At 52.0% G+C, this 23,406-nt stretch overlaps 13 protein-coding genes across 13 annotated transcripts; 6 read left to right on the top strand and 7 right to left on the bottom strand.

Moving 5' to 3' along the window:
• Positions 1-1,067: 1,067 nt before the first annotated feature.
• N7477_005608 (HCNGP domain-containing protein) lies at positions 1,068-1,607 on the bottom strand (the record flags this gene model as incomplete). The annotated part of the gene is made up of 1 exon (XM_056967271.1): positions 1,068-1,607. One exon carries the CDS (start codon positions 1,605-1,607, stop codon positions 1,068-1,070), a length of 540 nt encoding a protein of 179 aa, XP_056822025.1.
• A 620-nt stretch (positions 1,608-2,227) lies between these two features.
• On the top strand, positions 2,228-3,066 carry prs3 (proteasome core particle subunit beta 6; the record flags this gene model as incomplete). The annotated part of the gene is made up of 2 exons (XM_056967270.1): positions 2,228-2,322; positions 2,379-3,066. 2 exons carry the CDS (start codon positions 2,228-2,230, stop codon positions 3,064-3,066), a joined length of 783 nt encoding a protein of 260 aa, XP_056822024.1.
• A 206-nt stretch (positions 3,067-3,272) lies between these two features.
• N7477_005606 (pre-rRNA-processing protein PNO1) lies at positions 3,273-4,131 on the bottom strand (the record flags this gene model as incomplete). Its single annotated transcript, XM_056967269.1, has 3 exons — positions 3,273-3,329; positions 3,379-4,013; positions 4,065-4,131. The coding sequence occupies 3 exons, from the start codon at positions 4,129-4,131 to the stop codon at positions 3,273-3,275; spliced, it is 759 nt and encodes a 252-aa protein (XP_056822023.1).
• A 112-nt stretch (positions 4,132-4,243) lies between these two features.
• On the top strand, positions 4,244-6,508 carry N7477_005605 (mitochondrial distribution and morphology protein; the record flags this gene model as incomplete). Its single annotated transcript, XM_056967268.1, has 3 exons — positions 4,244-5,063; positions 5,114-6,321; positions 6,377-6,508. The coding sequence occupies 3 exons, from the start codon at positions 4,244-4,246 to the stop codon at positions 6,506-6,508; spliced, it is 2,160 nt and encodes a 719-aa protein (XP_056822022.1).
• A 673-nt stretch (positions 6,509-7,181) lies between these two features.
• N7477_005604 (GTPase-activating protein BEM3) lies at positions 7,182-11,350 on the top strand (the record flags this gene model as incomplete). Its single annotated transcript, XM_056967267.1, has 3 exons — positions 7,182-10,587; positions 10,652-11,254; positions 11,316-11,350. 3 exons carry the CDS (start codon positions 7,182-7,184, stop codon positions 11,348-11,350), a joined length of 4,044 nt encoding a protein of 1,347 aa, XP_056822021.1.
• Positions 11,351-11,865: 515 nt separating this feature from the next.
• N7477_005603 (uncharacterized protein) lies at positions 11,866-12,626 on the bottom strand (the record flags this gene model as incomplete). The annotated part of the gene is made up of 2 exons (XM_056967266.1): positions 11,866-12,503; positions 12,557-12,626. 2 exons carry the CDS (start codon positions 12,624-12,626, stop codon positions 11,866-11,868), a joined length of 708 nt encoding a protein of 235 aa, XP_056822020.1.
• A 177-nt stretch (positions 12,627-12,803) lies between these two features.
• Positions 12,804-13,703, top strand: N7477_005602 (18S rRNA methyltransferase BUD23; the record flags this gene model as incomplete). The annotated part of the gene is made up of 2 exons (XM_056967265.1): positions 12,804-12,826; positions 12,890-13,703. 2 exons carry the CDS (start codon positions 12,804-12,806, stop codon positions 13,701-13,703), a joined length of 837 nt encoding a protein of 278 aa, XP_056822019.1.
• A 319-nt stretch (positions 13,704-14,022) lies between these two features.
• Positions 14,023-15,446, bottom strand: N7477_005601 (isocitrate dehydrogenase (NAD(+)) IDH1; the record flags this gene model as incomplete). Its single annotated transcript, XM_056967264.1, has 5 exons — positions 14,023-14,110; positions 14,172-15,075; positions 15,164-15,238; positions 15,310-15,367; positions 15,417-15,446. The coding sequence occupies 5 exons, from the start codon at positions 15,444-15,446 to the stop codon at positions 14,023-14,025; spliced, it is 1,155 nt and encodes a 384-aa protein (XP_056822018.1).
• Positions 15,447-16,202: 756 nt separating this feature from the next.
• On the top strand, positions 16,203-16,547 carry N7477_005600 (mating alpha-pheromone PpgA; the record flags this gene model as incomplete). Its single annotated transcript, XM_056967263.1, has 1 exon — positions 16,203-16,547. One exon carries the CDS (start codon positions 16,203-16,205, stop codon positions 16,545-16,547), a length of 345 nt encoding a protein of 114 aa, XP_056822017.1.
• A 603-nt stretch (positions 16,548-17,150) lies between these two features.
• N7477_005599 (uncharacterized protein) lies at positions 17,151-17,974 on the bottom strand (the record flags this gene model as incomplete). Its single annotated transcript, XM_056967262.1, has 2 exons — positions 17,151-17,822; positions 17,876-17,974. 2 exons carry the CDS (start codon positions 17,972-17,974, stop codon positions 17,151-17,153), a joined length of 771 nt encoding a protein of 256 aa, XP_056822016.1.
• Positions 17,975-18,364: 390 nt separating this feature from the next.
• On the top strand, positions 18,365-19,533 carry N7477_005598 (proteasome core particle subunit alpha 7; the record flags this gene model as incomplete). The annotated part of the gene is made up of 5 exons (XM_056967261.1): positions 18,365-18,382; positions 18,415-18,480; positions 18,557-18,715; positions 18,796-19,122; positions 19,201-19,533. The coding sequence occupies 5 exons, from the start codon at positions 18,365-18,367 to the stop codon at positions 19,531-19,533; spliced, it is 903 nt and encodes a 300-aa protein (XP_056822015.1).
• A 129-nt stretch (positions 19,534-19,662) lies between these two features.
• N7477_005597 (lumazine synthase RIB4) lies at positions 19,663-20,400 on the bottom strand (the record flags this gene model as incomplete). Its single annotated transcript, XM_056967260.1, has 3 exons — positions 19,663-20,062; positions 20,127-20,292; positions 20,355-20,400. The coding sequence occupies 3 exons, from the start codon at positions 20,398-20,400 to the stop codon at positions 19,663-19,665; spliced, it is 612 nt and encodes a 203-aa protein (XP_056822014.1).
• Positions 20,401-20,757: 357 nt separating this feature from the next.
• gfa1 (glutamine--fructose-6-phosphate transaminase (isomerizing) GFA1) lies at positions 20,758-23,195 on the bottom strand (the record flags this gene model as incomplete). The annotated part of the gene is made up of 6 exons (XM_056967259.1): positions 20,758-20,978; positions 21,031-21,192; positions 21,262-22,655; positions 22,782-23,013; positions 23,067-23,137; positions 23,191-23,195. The coding sequence occupies 6 exons, from the start codon at positions 23,193-23,195 to the stop codon at positions 20,758-20,760; spliced, it is 2,085 nt and encodes a 694-aa protein (XP_056822013.1).
• Between the last annotated feature and the right edge of the window lie 211 nt (positions 23,196-23,406).

Raw genomic sequence — 23,406 nt, 5'->3', positions numbered from 1 at the left:
AGGCCCGTGGAGCGCCCCGCCCCTTCGTAGCAAAGATATAAGACAAACTCATCATGTCTTCCGCTTGGTTCCATCTCGGGTCGAATACATCCACTTACATCCACCTGGAGGAACATGGACCGTCACCCGTATATCACATCCACAGGAGGCCCTTCCATCGGCGCAGTGAGATCAAGTCTCGAGACGACCAACCCGTATACTACTGAACCGTCTCCTTGTAGACCATCAAAAGGCCTGATATTGTTCTATATGCAGGGAACAGCGACAAAGCCCCGTAGTGGCCGTCAGCAAAGTCCTCAAATTCTCCGGCGACTACAAATCGTGTCTGGGCAACCCTGACGATGTGAATGCTCAGTGGGAGGACATTTCCAAGGAGTTCGCTTTGCATTCGATATATCGGTCTGGGATGACCGTGCCGAGGCAGATGGGAATCCTATTGGCGAACGGCGCTCTATTCTCTGGAAAAGAACTCGCCATGTCAAAGTGGATGGCTCGACTTCACCCATCTGTTTGAAGCTGGTTGATGAGCGAAAAGATCATCTTGTGACCGTCTTCACCCGTGAGAGATCTACAAGGCAATGCGGAAAGCCTCAGATCAAGGCAAAATACGGGAAAAGCAAGCTTCGATACAATAGTTTTAATTTCATGTGCGAGTCTATTTGAAAGGGCAAGACGCCGCAATAGATCAGCAAGTGGGGGAGGAGCAGGAGGAGGGTAAAAGGGAGGCTTCTTGTCCTCGGCAAGTGGCTTATGTTGAAGGTTCCTATACCAGTTGCTTTTGCCTGATTCTTCCCATTCATCCAATGGCCGTCTTCTATCATGGATTCGTCAATGTTCTGCCCAGAAATTATTGGACGGGTACTGTTGCGGACTTTGGTTTATATTCAAACTCCAGGCCAGCCATATAGCACATGAAGTATGGAAATACCACCCCCGGACGCAAGGCGTTGTCATGAGACTGAGTGAGTCAAGAGTTTTGCTCACCGCAGCAGCCACTTTGGGGCTGTCATGGATATTTGAAGGTTTGATCTTCGTGGGGCCAATTTCATTCCGGTCTCAATCCGTCCTCACACATTGGCTTTCTTCTTCGTATCCGAAGCGGATACAAAACCAATGGAGGACCTCTGGCCAGATGCCTTCTTATCCTCCATTTGCTGCCGCAATTGTTGTTGGGCCCTCAAGAGTTCTTCCTTGAAGCCCCATTTGGGAAGGTTGGAAGTACTCCACAAGTTTACTGGCAAGGTCGTATCATATTGTGATTGCTCGTCAATGCCCGCGTGTTCCATCATCTTCTTTAGTAAACTGGGATTCTTGAGAGATGATGAGTTGGCTAGCTTTGCATTAAAATGAATGCCTTGCTCCTTGAGAGACAGGAAATGCTCGAATTTGGCATTCGCCACGGGGTTGGGAGATCCAGGAGGAGATGGTGGAATGTCCAGATTGGGAACTGGAGGAAGCGTCAGATCTTGAATCAGAGCTCGCGATGCCGAGAAAGGAGAGGAGCGGTCGAATCGCTCGCGGTCATCTGGTGACTGAGGCTGGGCCACAGGTCTTGGGCCTGTTGCCGGTCCGAGAACAGGCCCACTTGGGACTTTGTGAGAGTCCATAGACGCAGGTTGGATTTTATGCCCGTCATGAGTAGGTGGCCGGTCTAAACATTCAGAAATATTAGCCTGGATTGAACACATTTTGAGCTAGCGGGAACATCACCTCTGGTCTGATCTGTCGGCGAAGCCGTTTCTGTAAGCCTTCCACTGCGCTGTCACACATGCTGTCAGAGAAGGGTCCAACTCGTGGAAAGCTATCCATACCGCTGATTTAGGAGGTACATGGGACTCAAGTTCTTCCTCGTCGCTGCTGTCGTATGAAACAAGAGAGAGCATAATGTCGATGGGGTGGGTTTTTCACTTCACTCGCTGTCACAAGTTGACATATAAGAAGTCCACAGCTTCCAAACGCAGAATTTTATCAAGACTCTTGTATTTCCCCAGTATCTAGAACGTGAAGGCAAAAGGGAAGCTCGGGTGCATTGAAAGCAGTCCGACCTCGAGAAGCTGTAGTCTTACATAAGCAAAAGGCAGCTACAGCACCGCGTCAGACCTCCGGGCATCTTCATTGCAACCATCACCGAACGACCTTCCAAACTTTCTGTCCCAGTCCCTACCCCAGTATCTTCTTGTCTCGAAATTTAGCCGAACAGTCTCTTCCTCGCCTTCCTCTTTTCACGATGACGTCCCTTCTTGATCACTCACGCGGTGGGACGGTCGGATACTCCTTCTCTCAGTCTACAGCTGCTCCCGTGAGACAGCATGGATTCTACCCGTATGGAGCCGTTTGGTGGAAGCTTCAGAGGCTTTCAGCTAACAGAATTGGCTTAGATACACCGACAACGGTGGCTCGACTCTGGGCATCACAGGCTCCGATTTCGCGATTCTTGCTGGCGACACCCGTTCTACATCAGGCTACAATATCAACTCTCGCATGGTCCCGAAGGTCTTCAAGATCGGTGGTGACGATGAGACTGGCGAAGGTGCTCATATTATTCTGTCCGTGGTTGGCTTCGCCGCGGATGGTAATGCCCTCAAGGAACGACTGGATGCAGTGGTGAGGATGTACAAATACCAACACGGCAAGTCCATGTCTGTCTCAGCCTGTGCGCAGCGACTTTCGACCATCCTCTACGGAAAGCGATTCTTCCCCTACTACGTACACGCAATCTTGGCTGGTCTGGATGAGGAGGGTAAGGGAGCGCTTTACAGCTACGATCCCGTGGGCTCTTACGAGCGAGAGCAATGCCGTGCTGCCGGTGCTGCAGCAAGCTTGATCATGCCTTTCCTGGATAACCAGGTTAACTTCAAGAACCAATATATCCCCGGCAGTGGAGAGGGACATGCGCTTGAGCAGAAGAGCTCGGAGCCTCTTCCCCAAGAAACGGTCAAACAACTGGTACGGGACGCATTTACAAGTGCCGTGGAAAGACACATCGAGGTTGGTGATCATTTGCAAGTGATGATCATCACTTCGAATGGCATTGAGGAGGTGTTCCACCCGCTGAAGAAGGATTAAGGAATGGTAAAATGTCTACTATAGCCTTCTAATGCCAGAATTTTCGAATGTTGTGATATAAATTTGTTCAAGTAAACGGGATATTTTATTCATCAAGATGACTGACTTTTTTGAAGTCGTCACGCCTTTAAATTGAGAGCCCAAAAATCGAGATGCTCCAAACGCCCATACTATGCCGAAACTCGTTTGAAGATTGTGGTCGTGATCTAGAACCGCTCCTTCATTCGTGAAGCAACGGTTCGTAGATTGCCGTAGACCTTGCCCTGCGAGATGGTTAGCGTAAAGACTCATGTTTTTCGGAAAGGAACATACCGGAGGGCTACCCAGGATCAGGCTGACGATGGCCTCACGGGCAATGTGAATGTTCTTGAATCCACCAAGGATGTGAATTTTCTGGTCTGCAAGCACCACACGAGTGCGACTGGCATTTTCAATCGCAAATTTGGTCTTTCCATCCTTGCCGGCAATACGGCCAATTGCACGTCCTAGGTGCTCCCCATTCAATGTCTTCACATCCTTGATCTCGAATGTTTGAATGTAAAGATCATCCAGTCGCAAAAGAGCAATAGCATCGTCGATGTCAAAACCAAGAGTAAAAGCCTTGACAAAGTCCGCGCCCTTCTGCAACGCTCCTACGTCGTTAGTAAATTTGGAGGTTCGGAGTTCGACTGCGCGGCTCTTGACATTCATGCGCACTTGGAGCTTGAGGTGTTCGACGATAGGAGGGCAGATCTTGGTCCAGTTCGCTTTGAGGGGGGTCATGCGGTGTGGCGGGACAGGCACCTTGCGAGTCTCGATGCGGTATGCGGCGCTGATTTCCTTGGCTGGGGTGAAAACGGGGCGACCTTCCTCGTCGATGCGCATTTCGTTGTCTTCCGCAGATTCGGCGACCAAGTTGGAGGCATCAGGCTCTGTCGCCTGTGCATCGATCAAGACTTCATCGTCGTCTATTTGAGGGGTTAGTTCGTGAACAGGAGAAATAGTTGAAGGGTTCTTACTTGTAGCCTGAGGTTGAACCTGGTGGAGCTCGGGCACCGCCTGACGAAGAGCTGTAGGGGCAGCCATGATGTTGTCAAGACAGGAAAATTTGGGGGAGAATTCGTTATCGCAAAATTTATCGGGCGCCCCTCGAAAAAGTGTGGGCTGGATTTTTGGGTGCAAACAAAACAAACACCCAATGATTTCATTCCCCGGAGCTTCTGTCCTGACGACTGCGTCAACCATCATTCCTCTCTTTTCCTCCCCTTTCCATGAAGCGCAGGATGTAAAGACGATGTCCGCCAATTTTGGACGCCGTCTGTACACCCATCTATGGGGACCGGTGAACCCTTTTCGCGGTCGCATAGCAAACCGCGTTTCCGCCCCCGAGGCGTCAAAGGCCTTCGACTCGTTTTTCAGCGGCAAACGATTCTCCACATCCAGAAAAGCCACCCCTCTCACGAGGCGAGTTGCTTCCGGGGGCTTCTTAGTTGTGGGTGTCTCTCCTAGCACCACTGCGGCTGAGGGTGGTGTAGCTTGCATCGTTCCCTCGACTACGATAGCAGCTCAATATGCGTGGAAACGAGCTTTCCACACATCAAACGACAAGCAGTCGGAGAAGGGCACATCCGCCAATGCTCCTTCCTCCAAGGAAGACGAAGTCCTTCATCGCGCCCAGCATACCGATCCAAATTCTCCTCAAAGCCCTCATCCAAAAGTATCTCAAGAAACGCGGCAAAACCTACCTCCTAATCGCCAATTAATGGATCGCTTGCCCCATATGCCACATTTACATCGACCAACAAAAGAAGAACTTTTGGCGGCTGCAAATGGTTTTTGGTCGCGCCTCAAGGTTCGATTCAAATGGTTTTCTATCAGGAGTGTGCGGCCCTTTAACTTGGATGAAATCACGGCGCTTTTCTCGTGGGTCCTACTCGGCCATGTTGTCTGGTTCGTCGTGGGGACCACAACGTTTTTCTCACTTCTGATCCTGGCCATCAACACGGTTTTTGCGCAGGGTATGTATTCAAGGTCATTAGAGGCGATACCATTGCTAATTGTGAAATAGAAACGCTAGCCGGATGGGTTGGTAACTACCTGACCAAATCATCCGGGGTCAAGGTCGTCTTCGAGTCTGCCATTGTACCAAAATGGAAGAATGGCGTGATCACTTTCAAAAATGTGTTCGTCTCGCGGCGGCCTGGTCAGGGCACTGGGCATGTCAGCAAAGGTTCGCCAACGACTGCCGCCGCGGCGGCGGCAGCAGCTCGAGGTGATCCTGGGCCCGAAGATTCATCGCTTGTAATTGAAGAGGAAAACACCAATTACACACAATTCGACCTTTCCATCGAGACCGTCAACGTCACTTTGTCGTTTACGAAATGGCTCAACGGAAAGGGCCCGCTTCGCGACGTCGAGGTGAAAGGAATCCGAGGTGTTGTTGACCGCCGACAAGTCCATTGGCCAGAAGAAGACCTGGACCCCAAATCGTATCGACATGATCATCAGCCCGGCGATTTCGAGATCGATTCCTTTAAAATGCATGACGTGCTAGTCACGATCTACCAGCCTGACAATTTCCGACCGTTCTCTGTCAGCATCTTCTCGTGCGATCTGCCCCAGTTACGCAAACAATGGCTCTTCTACGACTTCCTATCCGCCAACATGATGTCTGGGTCGTTTGACAATTCGCTTTTCACCATACACCCTCGTCAAACCCACGGCTTTACTGGACTCCGGGTAGATCAAAAGTCGGAAGATGGGAAGCCTAGCCCATGGAAGCAACATAATAGAATACGTGTTGACGGACTGAATATCGATCACCTAAACCGTGGTGTTCATGGCCCCTTTTCATGGATCCATGAAGGGACTGTGGACATTGTGGCCGACATCATGTTACCTTCCGAGAACGATGAAAGCATCGCGAAGGTGATGGTTGATTTCTATGACCGACTGGAGGCTACGGTTACGTCCAATCAATTCACAGAGTCCCTACCTCAGCGAGCTCAGGAAGACGTGGACTCCGCGTCCAATACTGACAAAAGATTCCTAGTCATGGACCTGCGAGTCCACTTGAATAATGTTCGAGCTGCAGTCCCCATATTCACTCGAGATCTCTCCTATATTAATAACGCCCTCATTCGACCGATTGTGGCTTATATCAATTCGAAACGCACCTTCATTCCCATCAACTGCCGCCTCGTCAAACGTGTCGGGGATTTCGATGGTAGCTGGACGATATTTGACAGCAGTCTAATGGATGATCTCTCTGCTGCAGTGAGCATATCATGTTACCAAACATAAGTCTTTAATTGTGCTAACGAGTTGGCAGACATACGACGCGTTTGCTCGGGATGTTGTGGATGATCAAGCCCGGAAGAGACGCTTCAAGAAGGTTGGATTCTGGTCCCTTCAGCTCGCCGCGCAGGCCATTTTCATGGGCATGGCTGGCAACATCGCATGATTCTGTACATACTTCATGACCTATGCCCGGCTTTTCCGACAAGGTTTTATTTGGCCGGCGTTTGGGTCTTTTCTTATGTATTATAACACTTTGCATCTGCGGAGTCCGGAGCATTTTCGCTGAACTTTTCTCAATTTTTCTCGCGAAGCATAAATTCTCTCCTCTTTATCATTGTCTCTGGCGTGTATCATAATTCTCTCATATGTCTTTGTACGAAGCTGACATTGGGAGAGCGCGATGTTTCATCGATTCGACTTCCTGATGTGCTTCAGCCCCTTCGCTGCCTATCACTCAGGGCACCTTGGTTTATATCTTAAAGATACTGCATACATACCATCGAGATTGGATTTGGAGATAGGGAGTGACCCGTGTCCGATTGCTACGATTCTGGGCTGTCAAGCAGCGATCGTCGGGCTCCACCGAGGAATTCGAAACTAAAGCAACAATCATCTACATGGCCCCCCTATCTTCCTTGGTCCCTCTCTCTCTCTCTCTCTTTGGCTTCTCCGCCAACCTAAGGGAATCAAAGCCAGAAGTTTAGGGGGTATGAGATTTCAGCTGAGACAACCCAAGACCCCCTTTCTCTAAGCTTCCGGGGACCCGCCATCCCGCCCCCTCTCCTCCCTAGGTTCTTTGGCCCCCCAAACCCCTCTGATGCGCTGAATCCTGAACCATGTCGCAGTCGCGCATGGAAGATTCGGGTCACCCGTCCAGAAACAACTCTGCCCAGCCTTCGCATGGTGGCCTCATTCCCAGGGACTATCTTGCGCGATCAGACATGGCGCGCCCCGGAGCTGGCTCCCGTCACATCTCACCTTCACCTCTACAAACCAGCTCGCTCCCACAATCCTACCTTCACGACTCGCCTTCATCTCATAGTCCCCTCTCGCCCAGATCCAGCGCCAACGCTTCCCCGGCCCAGAATCAGTCGCCTATCTCCCGCGGAGTGAATGCGCCGTTTCCCGTGCCTCCCTCAAGCTCGGCTCACCCTATCGCCCAAACCCCGGATATGACAAGTATGGACGCGGCAGACATGGCAAACATGACGGGCGATATCAACTCACCTAAGCCACCGGGTGTGACTGGCCCCGATCGGTCCGCATCATCCTCCGTGAGCTCCATTCTGTCAGCGCCCGGTGACCGTCCGACGCACCGCGTCATGCCTCGCACCTCCTCTATCGATTCGGCCATTTCATCCTTATCCTCCGCCTCTCAAAAATCGACGTTTGATGTCAATGCTTTGAGTCCAGCTGATATCAGGAGCCTCATCAATGCTGCGGGTTCCGCGGAGGCGGTTATCGTGCATCTCCTGAAAGAAAAGCACCAAGCCGCCTCTCAAAACTCACAGCTTTGGAAGCTGGTCGATAAACAGCGCACCCTTATACTAGGTCTCAACAAAGACCTTGAACGTGCTTTCAAGGAAAAGGAAAGATACAAGAAGAAACTTAATGATCTACAGGTCTCGGCGCCTCCGCTATCTACCTCGGACCTGTCTGTACCACGATCCATCTTGGCCGATGTAGTTCATTCAGGATCGGTATCGGGAGTGAAAAGAGAGAGCGAACGACCTCAAGCTGACCAGCCGTCCACCGTTCCACCCCCCTCGGCGTCCGACTCTACCCTCCAAGGCACCTCAGGCCGTAGTCCAGCGACCGATGCCGCGTCCCCAGTTGCAAGCGAACTACAGCGACTGCCTCAGCCGAACCGTAAACCGCCACCTGCGCCGCTGAAACTACGATCAGGTGATCCTCTGTCAGAGCCTGCAGAGCTAGATTCGGATTCCGATTATGGCGATACCCAGGACGCAGATGGAAGGCCAAGCGTGGACCGTGGAAGAAGAAAGACACGAGAGGAAGACGACCGGGACCGCGAAGCTAGCCTGTTTCAAGAAATGAACAACCACGATGCTACAGAATCGACCGAATTTGGGCCCACATCCCAGAGCTCTCCAGACACTGCAACGTCTGCAAGTCCGGTGACGGCTCCACGTGAATTAGCAACGAGGTCACCGCCGCCTGTAAGCGGATCTGGCCCCCTGGGCTCCCTTCTGAGCTCTCGAGTTAACCCCTCCACTTCGACTGGGCGTCAACCCCTTACCATGCCCAAGAGCCCTGGCCTTCCATTGAGCCCAAGGCCCGAAGATCGACCCATCGGCTCGCCTTTGCCCCGGATGCCGAGAGACATATCAGCGGGTTATAATCCATCGGGACTACCTCTTTCTCCAAGAGCCTCAGATCATCCAGTCCCATTTCATCCTGGAGATTATCAAGCTCTGACTGGGAGGCCTGGAGGTCCAATTCCTTCAATTGATCCAACTGTGAAGATAGACAGTCCAAGAACACCGGGTTACCCAGAGAGCAGCATATATCGGGGCTTGATATCCGAAGATTATCCTGGGTTACTTCTGCCTCCTAACGCGCTTCCTGTGATTCAGGTCAGAGTGTCGTCGTCTCGGCTTCGACCCTCCAGAAACAGCTACATGGTATCTAAGCCTCTTGACGAGGAGCCTGTGTTTACACTCAGTGTAATCTCCCGATCTGATATGGTTGAACTTTGGCGAGTCGAGAAGGTCATTGCTTCCCTGCCTCAGCTGGATTATCAAGTCAGACAATCGGCCTCGTTTTCAGGCAGGTTGCCTGATCGTAGCATTTTCAGTGGTCACTCACCCGCCAAAGTGGATGCTCGGCGTGCTGCATTGAATGCTTACTTTGACAGTCTCTTGGACACGCCTATGGACGAGAAAGCTGCAGTGGTTATTTGCCAGTTCCTAACAAATGATGCCATTGAGCCTCGAGATGACGAGACAAGCTTACTTAAAGGCCATAGCCAAGGAAAACCGGACATGCTTCGAGGTGCAGACGGGAAACCTCGTAAGGAGGGCTATCTGACCAAGAGAGGCAAAAATTTTGGGGGCTGGAAGGCCCGATACTTTGTCCTTCACGGACCAGACTTGAAATACTTTGAGTCTCCCGGCGGCCCTCACATGGGTACCATCAAGCTTCATCATGCACAGATCGGCAAACAATCACAAAATCCCAGCAGCCAGACTCAAACGTCCCCGGGTGCTGATGAGGATACTGACAATCAGTATCGACACGCGTTCCTCGTCTTGGAACCGAAGAAGAAGGATTCATCGGCGCTAGTTCGGCATGTCCTATGCGCCGAAAGTGATGAGGAGCGTGATACATGGGTCGATGCCCTGATGGAATATGTGGAAACCCCTTCCTCAGACAATGAGAGCCGTGGCAATTCTTCTTCAAAGACTCAACACCAGACTCAGCCGAAGTACACGAACGCCACTCCAAAACCCAATGTGCCTTCTGGCAACGGGAGTAAGCGATCTGACAGAGGTATTGAAAGTCCAGATCAAAATGCGGGGACATCTGTCCAGGGATTTAGCTTTGACAACACTGTTGCGGCCGAACCTCCTATACTAGGGTCCTCTCTCGAGCAGGCCCCTCGCTCTCCGCGTATCCCAGCCACTCTGTCGATGGACTTCCGAGAGCTAAATCAATCCCCTGTTGAGCCACAGCCACCACAGTCTCCTAAAGTCATCTCAGCGCCCACGAATGGCGCCGTGATTCAAGATGTGGGAGCTTGGGGCAATAAGCCCACGTCGACAAAGGAAAAAAAGCGCAGCATCTGGGGGTTCCGCACGCGGTCTTCCTTGGATCTCGCCTCGCAGGCCTCAGTCGAAGTATCTACAGCAAATGTCAACCTTCAAGCCGAGAGAAGAGAGAATGTCAAGCCGGTATTCGGTATTCCTTTGTCTGAAGCTGTACAGGATTGTGGACCTTACGGGATCGAGGCGGAGCTACCGGCCGTCGTCTACCGCTGCATCGAATACCTTCAGGCCCAAGGCGCAGCATCAGAGGAGGGTATTTTCCGCTTGAGCGGCTCCAATGTTGTGATTAAGGCACTTAAAGAACGTTTCAACACTGAAGGTGATGTAGACTTTCTTGCTGGAGATCAGTATTACGATGTCCATGCTGTTGCTTCTCTCTTCAAGCAGTACCTCCGGGAGCTTCCAACGACGGTTCTGACCCGGGAGCTGCATCTGGATTTCCTTCGTGTTCTAGGTATGTTCGCTTTGCTTGTTCCCTTCACCTACGTTGAGTGGCATCACTAACTTTCGTCAAATAGAGCTTGACGATCGCCAGAAGAAGGTCATTGCCTTTAATTCTTTGATTCACCGGTTACCGAGGCCAAACCTGGCATTGCTTCGAGCATTATCACTCTTTTTGATCGAGATTGTCAACAATTCCGATGTGAACAAGATGACAGTCAGAAACGTCGGCATTGTTTTTGCTCCCACACTCAACATTCCGGCGCCGGTCTTTTCTATGTTCCTCACCGACTTTGACAGTATTTTCGGCGAAGAATCCGGCCCCGGCCCTACGACTGTGGAGCTGAACGTCGACCACAGTCTGTCGCCAGACGATGTTCGTTCTCCACGTCACCAAATGTTCTCGGATATACCGACTCCCTCCTATAATCAGACCTCTTTCCGAGGCTCGAGTGATGCGCCTATGGGCGTCGACCATTCTCGGGCCCCTCACGAGGCTGGCTTCGCCCCTATGCAACCCTCCTACGACCAAGCGGGATATAGGCAGGATGTGTACAATCAGCCCGCGGGAGCCTCGGGCCCATTCTCCTCACTGAATGGCATGCTGTCTCCCAGCCCGGACGACACTCGTTCGGCAAAGTCAAAGAGGCGAGAAAGCTCGATGCTTTTCATGGAACACAGTATGTTTCATTTCACAGCGCTGATGATCTAATGCGTCATGATAACTAACTATGACTGCAGCACCAGAGGATCTCTCCTTTTATCAAGGCAAATAAATGGTTGCTCTACCAAACCAACATCCCAGCCAACATGTGGCAACTTGGTTTGGCCGCCTTTTCTTCTCGTGTTCCCCCAATTCTTAATTTCCCGACGATCTATGCCCCTTTGAAAGACCACGATTTGCACGCAAAATGACGACCTTACCCACTTGGCACGAGCAGAGTCGCAGGAATGTTTAATGATAATGGTAATTCGGATGAGGCTGCAATATCAAAGGCCTAGTTGGCCCTGGACTATATTGGCTTGGAAATTTTTCTTGGTCTATCGTTATACCCCCTCTTGAATTTTTGTTTTCTCTTCATGCCGCCGCTGTGTCGCGGCCATTTCTTTCTTTTTTTCCCCCTCCTTCTATTTCAAGCAGACTTGGAGTCATCAATTTGTCTTGAGCATATCGTGTGCCCATCGATATCGCACCGCGGTCTTTCTTCCATTTGATGTTTTACTTTTTCAATGATTCTATTTGCTCGATCGGAGTTGCAAATGCTATGTTCAGGTTATACAAGATCTCTCATTAAAAACGCCTGCTTCGCTCGCCTTTCCAGAATCCCATCAGCTCGCCGTTTTCCCGCGCCCAATCTCGTACTTTGTCCACCAATGCCTTCGCCATGCCCTTATTCTTCGCTTTTCCACCCGAAGGGTCGCGGCTCTGACCTAAACCAGCTGAGGCATGCTCCCCGGTTGCGTACTCGGAGCCCATGCTGGGCAAAACGTTGTCACCCGCGCTCAAACTCACAAAGAGAGCAAATGGGACCAGCCAGACACATAGGCCAAAGTACGAGGCCACCTCAGAGAAAGAAGGGATTTCCTCGTAGTTGACTTGATACGGCTGGCGCCAATTATTTTCGGATCGTTGAGTCGGGGCTGGGGGTTTCGAGAAATGGCGGAACCAGAGCCAATGATTAAGAACCACTAGCAAGCACGACAGCAGAAATAGAGGATCCGACAGTTTCACAATGGGGAACCGACGCAAGTTGCTGGCATAGACCAGGTGAGACAGGATGCTGAGCAGAGAGAGCCATATGGGGAAGTGGTCGAAGACGACAAGTAATACCTGAGCCGCAATGATACAGTATATCAAGCGATTCAGGAGCTTTCGGGCAAGGACAGTGTGCTCCTCAACGAGCTCAGAGAGGTAGTAGAGCCCCGAGGCTGCATCCGTGTTAGTCTACAGCCACGCTAGGGAGGAGGGAAGAGGAACAAACCGATAGCCAGGGTCAGGAAGGCGAATCCGACGACCACCCCTGAATAACCGAGCAAAGGAAGAATCCACATCGCAAAGAGGGCAGGTTGGGAGGTGAAAGGAGGATGGGGGGACGAGTGGGCGCATTCGGAGCTGTGGATTGTTTCCCGCAATGACGCTTTGGGTTGTTGGCCTCAGGCTTCCACCCCGCCCCAAAAAAAAGTCTCGGTCCACGAACTCGCCTGAACAGCTTAAACACACAGTCCACCATGTCGCGCCCCGAGGATATCCTGTATGTTTCCATGCTCTTCAAGATCTGATCAACTCCAGGAATTAATCAGTTTTGTGAAAACAGCCCGCCTGATCTCTTCTACAACGACAATGAATCCCGCAAATATACAACGTCGTCACGCATTCGGAATATCCAGGCTGACATGACCAATCGAGCCCTGGAGCTACTCAGACTGGAATCTCCTTCCTTCATTCTGGATGTTGGATGTGGTTCGGGTCTTTCTGGGGAGATATTGTCGCAGGAATCACCCGAAGATGGCGGGCCTCACGTATGGGTGGGCATGGACATTTCACCAAGCATGCTGGACGTGGCCCTGCAGCGCGAGGTAGAGGGCGATTTATTCCTCGCCGACATTGGTCAGGGTGTTCCATTCCGGCCGGGCAGCTTCGATGCGGCGATCAGCATCAGTGCTATTCAGTGGCTGTGCAACGCGGAAACAAGCGACGTCAGCCCCGAAGGTCGTCTCAAACGATTCTTCGAGGGTCTCTATGCCAGCCTCCGTCGTGGCGGTAGGGCCGTCTGCCAATTTTACCCTAAAAATGACATTCAGCGAAGCATGATCAGCGGAGCCGCGATCAAGGCAGGGTTTGGCGCAGGAATTCTTGAGGATGACCCGGGAACCAAGAATAGCAAGTTATATTTGGTCTTGACGGTCGGTGGCGGTGGTCTACAGGGTGACATTACCGGAGTTGTAAATGGTATGGAGGACGTCAATGTCTTGGATGCGAGGCGAAAGGCTCAGGAGTTGAAAGGTGCCCGTGGGCGAAAGGGCGACAAGACCTGGATCATGAAAAAGAAGGAGCAGATGGAGAGGAAGGGGAAGGTTGTGAAGCAGAACTCCAAATACACCGGCCGCAAGAGGCGTGTTGCCTTCTGATCGCAGATTTTCTACATATCTCAACCCTTTGATACCCTTTACTTCACTACCAAAACCCATCCTTGAAACCGTCCTCGAAAATGATGTCCATGTGCATATATATATACACAAAGATTGACCTTACTCTGGAATCCAAAAATGTCTATTGCTATAACTTGCCGGGGAGGGGGAACATTGCGAGCTAAGTAGGAAGAAAGATAATACATGATGGAGGGTCGGTCCAGCTGGCTCATGACCCGCAGAGTCCACTGCGGATGAGATGACTGAACAGATCTCCGGTCGTGGCAGTGGGAACGATGCAAACGAGCAGAATTCAAATTTACAGAGCCGCCTCCATCTTGTCCAAGACAGCACGGGTGAATTCGTGAGTGGTAGCCTGACCACCCATGTCGCGAGTGCGAGTCTTGCTATATGATTATAAGCGAGTGTGACGAGGAGGAGAAAATCATTCTCACGGGAATTACTTACCCTTCACCGATCACATCATAGACAGCTTTGGAGATGCGGTTGGCGTGGTCATCAAGACCCAGGTGGCGGAGCAACATGGATCCGGAGAGGATCATGGCGCTGGGGTTAGCCTGGTCCTTGCCCTTGATGTCGAGACCAACATGACGGCAACCGGGCTCGAAAACGGCAACGTCACGGCCCATGTTGCAGCCAGGGACCAGACCGGGGCCACCAACGAGGGCAGCACCGACGTTGGAAAGAATACCTCCGTAAAGGTTGGGCATGACCATCACATCGAACTGCTGGGGGCGCGAGACAGCTTGCATGGAAGCGTTGTCCACAATCATGTCGTTCACCTCCAGGGTGGGATAGTTCTCGGCAACCTTGTGGAAAGTGCTGCGGAAGAGACCGTCGGCAAGCTTCATAATGTTGGCCTTGTGAATACAAGTAACCTTCTTGCGGTTGTTGGCGAGGGCGAAGCTGAAGGCGAACTTGGCGATACGCTCGGATTTGGCGCGGGTGATGATCTTGAGGGACTCGACGACGCCCTGAACGGACTGGTGCTCGAGGCCAGAATACTCACCCTCGGTGTTCTCACGAATGATGCAGAGGTCAACATTCTTGTGACGGGTCTCATATCCCGGGATGTTCTTGATCAGGGAGATTGAGGCGTAGATGTCCAACTCCTGGCGCAGGGCAACGTTGAAAGACTGGTGGCCGGAACGCTCGACGGGGGTGAAAAGAATACCTTTCAGACCCAGCTTGTTGCGCTTCAGCGAAGCCAGGGACTCCTTGAACAGCTCCTCGGAGTGCTTGTTGCCGGTATCGACACCGCTGACGTCGACCTGTTCCCACTCGATAGGGACGTTGTCGGCCTTGAAGATAGTCTTGACCGATTCCGCCACTTCCGCACCAATTCCGTCACCTAATCAAGAAAAAAAAAACAAACGAAGATCAGCATCCAGTCAATTCAGCGCAAGGCCAAGCAGAGTCGACAATTGATCGTGGCATACCAGGAATAAGGGTGACGGTGTACTTGCCACCATACTTGGTGGGCTTGAAGATATCCGACTGAACGCTGGCAAAAGCTGGTCGCGTCCAAAGTTAGCGATGTGCTCAAGCGATTAAATATGCGCGCAAAAGTGAGTTCATGGCATACATCTCGCGGAAACCGAGCGACCGATGGAGGGAGCCACGAAGGCACTGCGGAGCAGGGTCTGAACAAGTTAGCCATTGCGCGCGCACGGGGGACAGGGGGAAGCTAACCCGGGCGGGCTGTGCCGTTCTCGAAAGCATGTTTTTTTTGAATACGAGTTCTTTGACACGAAAAAGATAAGGGTGGAGGTGGAAGTGGAGGGGAGGAAAGTGAATGGGGAGAGCCAGACGGGGGGGGGGGGGAAGAGAAGGATCAGACACTAGGGAAAACGGAAAAAAAGGGCCCGGATGGGCTCGGCATCGCACGACTCTGACTTGCGCCGGCCCGATCTTATCTCAAAGGGAAAACACAACCATTCGACTTCTCTTTGATTTCCTCTTCGGATCTTATTGAGCCCTTCTTCGGGCTTCGCCTTTTTCTTGCAACCTGGCGATACTTGGAGCTGTTCCTTTCGGCAGTTTGCTATTCAGTTACTTTTTAGGTTCCCTTCTATCCACTGTCTGGACGCCTCCCTCGAGGACGACACAGGCTGCCTCACGGTCGGTCACCCTCAATCTATCGATTCGCTCAAACCTCATCCCTTGAGTCATGATCATTGCGGCTAGCCTGAGAAATGCAGGCGCTGGTCTATTCCCCTACGTCTCATGATGGAGACTACAAAATGACTCGTCACGATCTATAGACCAGTTCGGGACTCAATAGGCTCTTTCAGCAATGATGCTTCGTATCAAGGACCCGAGAAATACACAAATCTCGTGCATATAAAACCCAAGCTGTCACGGCTGGTTTCCTCTCCGCCAACGACCACCGATCACTTTCTTTTGAACGCCGATCAGTCCATTCGAATCCGATCTTTTTGTTCCAATCCATCCATTTACTCGTATCTTGACCTCACCATGAAGTACGTCTCCGTCGCCATCGCCTTGCTGGCCGCTTCGACTGTCCAGGCCGCCGCTGTTCCGGAGGCTGCGCAGCACCCCAGTATGCCCATCTGGTGCAACCACCCCGGCCAGGGCTGCTACATGTACAAGCGTACCGCCGACGTCTCCGCTGAGGTGAAGCGCTCTGCTGAGGCGCTCGCTGAGGCCATTGCTGAGGCCCACCCCCAGGCTCTTCAGATCTGGTGCGACCATCCCGGCCAGGGCTGTGCCAAGGCCAAGCGCGCCGCCGAGGCTGTCGATGAGGTCAAGCGCTCTGCCGATGCTCTTGCCGATGCCATGGCTGCTTTGGATCAGGAGTAAAGTAAGTTCGTCTCATCTAGTTCTTGCTCGAGTTCGTACTGAACATTCCGACAGTGTTGTGCTTTGATTCGTGTCGACATGTCTGCTCTTATCGGTGTCCATGGAACCTGAAGTGAAGTGCAAACGAAATTTGTGATTGTTTACAGGCTTACCTGCCTATGGCGGACGCTCCTTATGTTACTGGCCATGACTGTCTCAATCTTTTTCCCTCAACTCCGAGGACAATGAAACAATTTAGTAATAAAATGTTTGGAACTTTGCAACATAAAGTGAACTCAATACGATGATCAGACCATGTGTGGCTCGGATAGTAGTCATATCGCAAATGGGCCTCACCAGTTTCTTGTCTTAGCCCTTCTCAGCCTCTTCCTAGTGGTTTCCCGACAGGTGTTTGTAGGCTTCGCTTGGCCTTGTTTGTGACAAATGTCTCTTGGAAAGTTTTTACTTGTTTCTGGGCAATGTGCCAACGTCCGGCTCCGGTTTGAATAAAGTTTAGTATCTGTTTGAATGCGTTCGGGTAGATAAATCATATTTGCGTAGTTGGGCATACGTTGTTCATTATACATTTCTCGTGATCGACTTAGAGACATGTCTGATCAAAGGTCATTTTTGGCACCAGCTTGGTCGAACGGCCTCATAAGCCGCATGATACCGGTCCATCTCCTCATATCTTCCATATTGCGACTCCATCGGTCCCATCTGGGTCGGCTCCCACCACTGTTGCTGCTGGCTTCTGTAGACAGGATCTGTAGACGAAGTATATGGCGCTCCGGTCGATGGTTCTTTCGGCGGGGCAGCCTCGTAGCCTGATACCATGTAGGGCTCGGCAAGGCCACCATGGTCATATCTGATACTATCTGTCTGGTCGCTCATCTCGAGGTCCTGGGCGAGGTTTGCGGGGAAAGAATGAATGTTTGGGCAAACTGGTATAGCCGGGGCCTGTTCCGACCTCGCGTAGACCTGCCACGTTTGAATCAAACGGCGTTGTTGGTCCACGTCCGCATGCTGGAAAAGTGCCAGCTGTCTGGCCGAGAAGGTGTCGGGGTCAAGTCCGTACTGCCTCAAGACATCGAGGACGCTCTGGGTTGTCGGAAAGACCAAAGGCTGCGAAACCGGGGGAGGGACTACATGGGAAGAATGATGATAGTGTTGGGAGATATAGGTGATCGATTCATTCTGGGAGGGAGGCAACGGTGCCATGGTCATCTGTCGGTCGAACAAAGTAGCCAGCTCATCCTGCAGCTTGCCATTGCTCTCCGAGGCAGACAGGCCACACTAGACTCCGAGTCAGGCATTGCTGCGAATCACAGAGATCAAGTGGAAGCTACCTGGTTACAGTTTGGATTCTCGATGAAAGCAGCGAGAGAGAGGGAGATATCAGAAACATGTCCACAGGACGGGCATTGGTGCAAGATGGACGAAGACATGGTTCCAGGTTCTAGGGGAGACAATAACAATGATAGAGAGTCCACCGTATGGAGGGTACCCAGACGAACCGGGCGTTTAGGTCAGGTTTCGAGGGAAGGAAGCGAAGAGAGATCGAATTTAAAACCATCAAGCTTGTCTCCTCCATTTCCCCCACCAAGACACACGCCCGAAATTTGTAGTTGGGCCGCACTTTGATCGCGCGCCGTCCCCACGGTCACATGACCCGCAGGCAACCCCGTGACGCAGCTTCGTTGAGCTCATCCATCGGAGCTTCCCTCTTTCCCCCATCCGCGTCCTTGTCTCTTCACCGGCTCCCGATTAACCTTTCCACTCTTTCGGCCTAATTGATTTTTACAAAGAGATTGATCTGATTGCCCACTTACACAACCATGGTGGGTTTCGTCTTCGTTGCTTACTAGATTTGTTGCTAACAGGGTAGACGTCAATCGGTACGGGATACGATCTCTCCAACTCGGTCTTCTCGCCCGATGGCCGGAACTTCCAGGTAAGCTACGTATCTTTCTCCGGAGCACTTGACAGAACGACCCAGTGGGAGCTTTGATAGTTAATCAATCGACTAGGTCGAGTATGCTGTGAAGGCTGTCGAGAACGGAGGAACAGCTATCGGCATCCGATGCAAGGATGGTGTGGTTTTGGCTGTAGAAAAGATCATCACTAGCAAGCTTCTCAAGCCCGGCGCCAACAAGAGGATCGCGACGGTTGATCGTCATGTCGGCATTGTAAGGACTGATCGCTTCCCCCCCCCCAAAACAACAACAACCTCTCGATGGAAGAAGCTAATCAACCTCGTGTCATCTAGGTATCGGCAGGTCTCGTTCCCGATGGTCGGCACTTTGTTTCCAGAGCCAGAGATGAAGCATCCTCATGGAGAGGTGTATACAAGGGCCCCATACCGACCTCCGCGCTCGCGAACCGCCTCGGTGGCTATGTACAAGCTTACACATTGTATTCTAGTGTACGACCATTTGGTGTGACCTCTATCGTTGGAGGTTGGGATAGCGAAGCGGACCTGCCCGTCGATGGCCAGGTCGGTTCAGGGCCAGAGTCAGGCGCCGGTGGGAAAGTCAAAGATGCCCAAGCTGGAGGGCCTGGGCTATACATGATCGAACCCAGCGGTCTTTACTGGGTATGACACATAGTCTTCTGTTTTTCTTCCTCGTCCGTCCCTCTCTTGAGATGTGACTCTAGCTAATAGCTGATATAGGGCTACTACGGTGCCGCCACCGGCAAGGGACGACAGGCTGCCAAGGCGGAATTGGAGAAACTGGACCTGACTTCAGGCAATCTGTCTTTGGAAGATGGCGTGAAGGAAGCGGCACGCATCATCTACGTCGCCCACGAGGACAGCAAAGACAAGGAATTTGAGTTGGAAATGTCATGGATCAGCTCGCTTGACGGTCCGACCAAAGGCCGGCACGAAGAAGTGCCCAAGGACATCCGGGAAGAGGCCGAGAAGTTTGCGCGCCGGGCTCTGGAGGGTGAGGATGAGGATGAGGAGGATAAGGGTCAAGCAGAGGGAGAGCAGATGGAAGAATGAACTATTCAATAGACCTGGCAGGAACCCCCATTTAATTTGATGCTTCTGTGACGCACCTATATCCATCCAACCAGAATTCAGACAACAAATGTGACAATAAGGTAATGACACGGATTTGGACTCTAGAATCTACACAATTGTTCCTTCCGACCACTGCCGCCGCTTCACACCCAGCTCCACGGCAGCGCTTCCCCAATCCTCGCCGTGATTGTGCATCCCACTGTTGCCAAGTCCGGCCCGCTCCAGACCTTGTTCCTCGGTCAAAACAGTCAATAGTCCGAAGATCACCGGCACGCCCGTATCTAATTGAACCCGCATCAGCCCATGGCTAACGGCATCGGCGATGTACTCAAAGTGCATCGTGGCACCCTTGATCAGCACGCCGATAGCGATGATGGCATCAAAGGTCTTCTTAGGGCTCGTAGATTGGGACGTAGATTTAAGATCGGTGGTGGAGGATGACAAGAGGTCGGTGGCACTAATGCCTTCGCCGGAGGAGCTCGCCTGGACCTGAGAGGCAGCGTAAAGCCTAAACGAACGAGTATGTCAGAAGTGCGCCACTTTGGAGTTGCCTCGAAGGACTAGAAGCTTACCGCTGCACGCCAATAGGCAGCTCGTAGCTACCGGGAACCGTCTGGACAGTGATGTTCTCCTCAGTCACGCCAGCTGCCAGCAAGCTTTTCTTAGCTCCGGAAACGAGGGAGTCTATGATTGCGGTGTTCCATCTCGCATGAACAATTGCAATTCGCAATCCAGAGCCTACAGAAGCCATTAGTGGGGGAGGTCATCAGAAGGTGTGCAAGGCGGGGCCGATCTGTTACCGTCAAGGCTCTGGGCAGCTCCGGGACCTTTGATAGTGGTCATCATGTATGGCAGGATGGCAAGAATGTCGGATGTGAATGTAAGACAAAGGAACCTTTGAGGGTCGCGCGGGAGATGGAAAACATCAGTCCCGCAATCGGTGTGGCGGGGAAAGGCGGAATGTCGCGACCGAATACGGCAAAAATGGAACAAACGCCGCTTCGCTACATACCAGTGTGTACTAAACACAGGTGTACATTCTACAACTGCAAGACAGAGATCCATATTCTGATGAAGAATGACATTGGATGACTCAATGAAGGCAAGAAAAAGATGATTGCATTCTCCCGAGAAAGCTAAGAAACACCTAATAATAAGATCATCGCAGTCGTCTACTTAAGATTTCCATCCGTAATCTCCATTTTACTCGACCGTGACCGACTTGGCCAGATTGCGGGGGAAGTCAACGTTCAGACCCTCCCCAACGGCAAGCCAGTACGAGACCAGCTGCAGAGGAATTACATTCAGCAGACCCTGGAGACAATCGACGGTCTTCGGCACAACAATCTTCTCAGTCTGCGCAGCCGAGAACTCGGGGTCATCCTGGTTGCAGATAACGATGGGGCGGCCACCGCGGGCGATAACTGCATGTTTTATTAGATGAGAAGATGTAGAGAATGACCATGCACAACTTACCTTGCTGGTAGGCGTTCAGCGACTTGGTAAACAGGTTGTCACGGGTGAGAATCATGATGATAGGCAGATTCTCGTCAACGAGGGCCAAAACACCGTGTTTCAATTCACCGGACATGACGGCCTCGCAATGAAGGTATGAGATTTCCTTGATTTTCAGGGCTCCTGTGAAGGGAAACAATCGTTAGCATGAGACGAGTGGTACGAGCGGAGTAAGAGTGTAAGGATCCTCACCCTCAAGGGCAGTGGGGAACTGGGCGCCACGGCCCAACAAGAGCAGACTCTTCTGGTCCTTGAAGAACTTGGCACACATTTCCTTGATGGGCTCGTTAAGCTTCAGGATCTCCTTGAACTGATCTGAGATCTTGCCGAGGCCCTCCATGATCTCTTCACGTCGCTTTTGCTTCGAGGCACGATCCTCGCTCAGTGAAAGAGCGAACATAACCATCGCGACGAACTGGGAGGTGTAAGCCTTAGTCGATGCCACACCGATCTCGGGACCGGCGTTGATGTGAACACCACAGTGAGTGAGCAGAGAAATAGAAGATCCGACGACGTTCACAATACCCACAGTCAGAGCGCCACGCTCCAAGCAGTAGCGAAGAGCCATCAGGGAGTCGGCAGTCTCACCGGACTGGGAGACAAACACGCAGGTATCATCTCGGAACACGGGCGCCTGTCGGTCAAGGAAGTCCGAGGCCAGCTCAACGGCAATGGGGATCTCGGTCAGTTCCTCGAATACACCACGCACGGCCATGCATGAGTGAAAGCTAGTTCCGCAGGCGATGAAAATAATGCGGCGGCAGCGACGAATGGTGGAGATGTACTGCCGAAGACCACCCAAAGTGACATTCTTGTTGACAGCATCCAGGCGACCTCTCATGGTGTTGACCACAGACTCGGGCTGCTCAAAGATCTCCTTCTGCATGAAGTGGTCGAACTTGCCCTTCATGATCTCCTGGAGCTCCAGTTCGATGGTCTGGATCGCACGGACGTTAGAGGTACCATCGTTCTTTGACAATCGGTGAATGTTCAGCTGGCCCTCGTGGATGTGAGCAATATCATCATCCTCCAAGTAAAGGACCTTCTTGGTGTGCTCGATGATGGCCGAGGGATCAGAGGACAGGAAGAACTCAGCAGGCTGCGGGATGCCATCGTCAGACAGGAAAGCCCGCGACTGGGAGCGGTGCAGGAGCGACTTGTCCGGGGGAGCCAGAAGGCTAGTAGCGGACTTCTTGAGGGCGACATTCTGGGAGGCCTGCTCCGCGGGAAGAGCACCGTCTTCCGAAAACTCCACATCAACGAAATCCACCTTCATCTTTTTCGAGGTGCGCACACCAATGACCAGGGGCGAACCCTTGCGGGCAGCGATGACCTCGTGGGGATAGTGCACCGACTTGAGCAGCAATCCGAAGGCTCCCTCGAGTTCCTTAATAACAGCCTTGGCCAGGACCGTGAATTCGATGTCGGGTTGCTGGTCGTAAAGGTACTTGGCAAGCTTGGCAATGCACTCGGTATCGGTTTCAGTCTCGAAGCGGAAGCCCTTGCTCTCCAGAAGAGACTTCAATTCCTTGTAATTGGTGATGATTCCATTGTGAACAACGGCGAACTCCCATGTGGAGTCAGATCTACAGCGAAGAGGAATTAGCGCGTCATTTCTCAACCGGGGACCTTGGTGTGCTTATTTTCCATTCTTCTTGCCAGACTAGCGAAAGGCCGAGTAGAAATCATGGGTGAGGAGGGAAGCAACATACCGGTGGGGGTGGCAGTTAAGGCGGGAGGGAGTGCCGTGGGTGGCCCAACGAGTGTGAGAAATTCCAGCGTGGGACTCGAAGGTCTTGGTCATGTCGGGCTTGGTCTCCGCAATGAGCTCCTTCAATTTGGCCACCTTGCCAACTTCTTTGAATGCGCAGACCTCATTTTTCTTGTCGCCATCCACGGCCATACCGGCTGAGTCGTAGCCACGGTATTCCAGTCGGGACAGGCCTTTCATCTCAGTCAGCATCGGTGGCGTTGAAGGCCGTGATGGCAAGACATACCATTGAGAAGGGTGTTCACGATGAACTGGCGATCACGTTCAACAAGATAATTGATGTAGCCGAAAATTCCACTGTCACGGGTAAGCCACAATGTCCAAATCAGAGCAGAAGAGCTTCCACGTACCACATGATGGGCGAGAGGAACGAAAGACTGAGTGAGAATTGGGTGAAAGATGAAAATTTGGGGGAGTAAAGGGGTGGTAGAAGTAGGTGGTCAAGGTTTCAGAAAGGGGAGGAAGGAGGGGGAGGGGGAATGAGAGGGAATGAGATTGCGCAGCAGGGTCAACACCAGGCAGATCGTATTTATAGAGGGGGAAGGAAAGGAAAGGGAGGGGCGAAC

This window comes from Penicillium maclennaniae (genome assembly GCF_028827695.1).
Source record: "Penicillium maclennaniae strain IBT 15551 chromosome Unknown utg000005l:1.0-2652337.0:1.0-2654196.0, whole genome shotgun sequence".
In the NCBI taxonomy this organism is placed as follows: domain Eukaryota; kingdom Fungi; phylum Ascomycota; class Eurotiomycetes; order Eurotiales; family Aspergillaceae; genus Penicillium; species Penicillium maclennaniae.
Note: the sequence above shows the minus strand (reverse complement) of the source record. Positions and strands in the feature narration are given on the sequence as shown.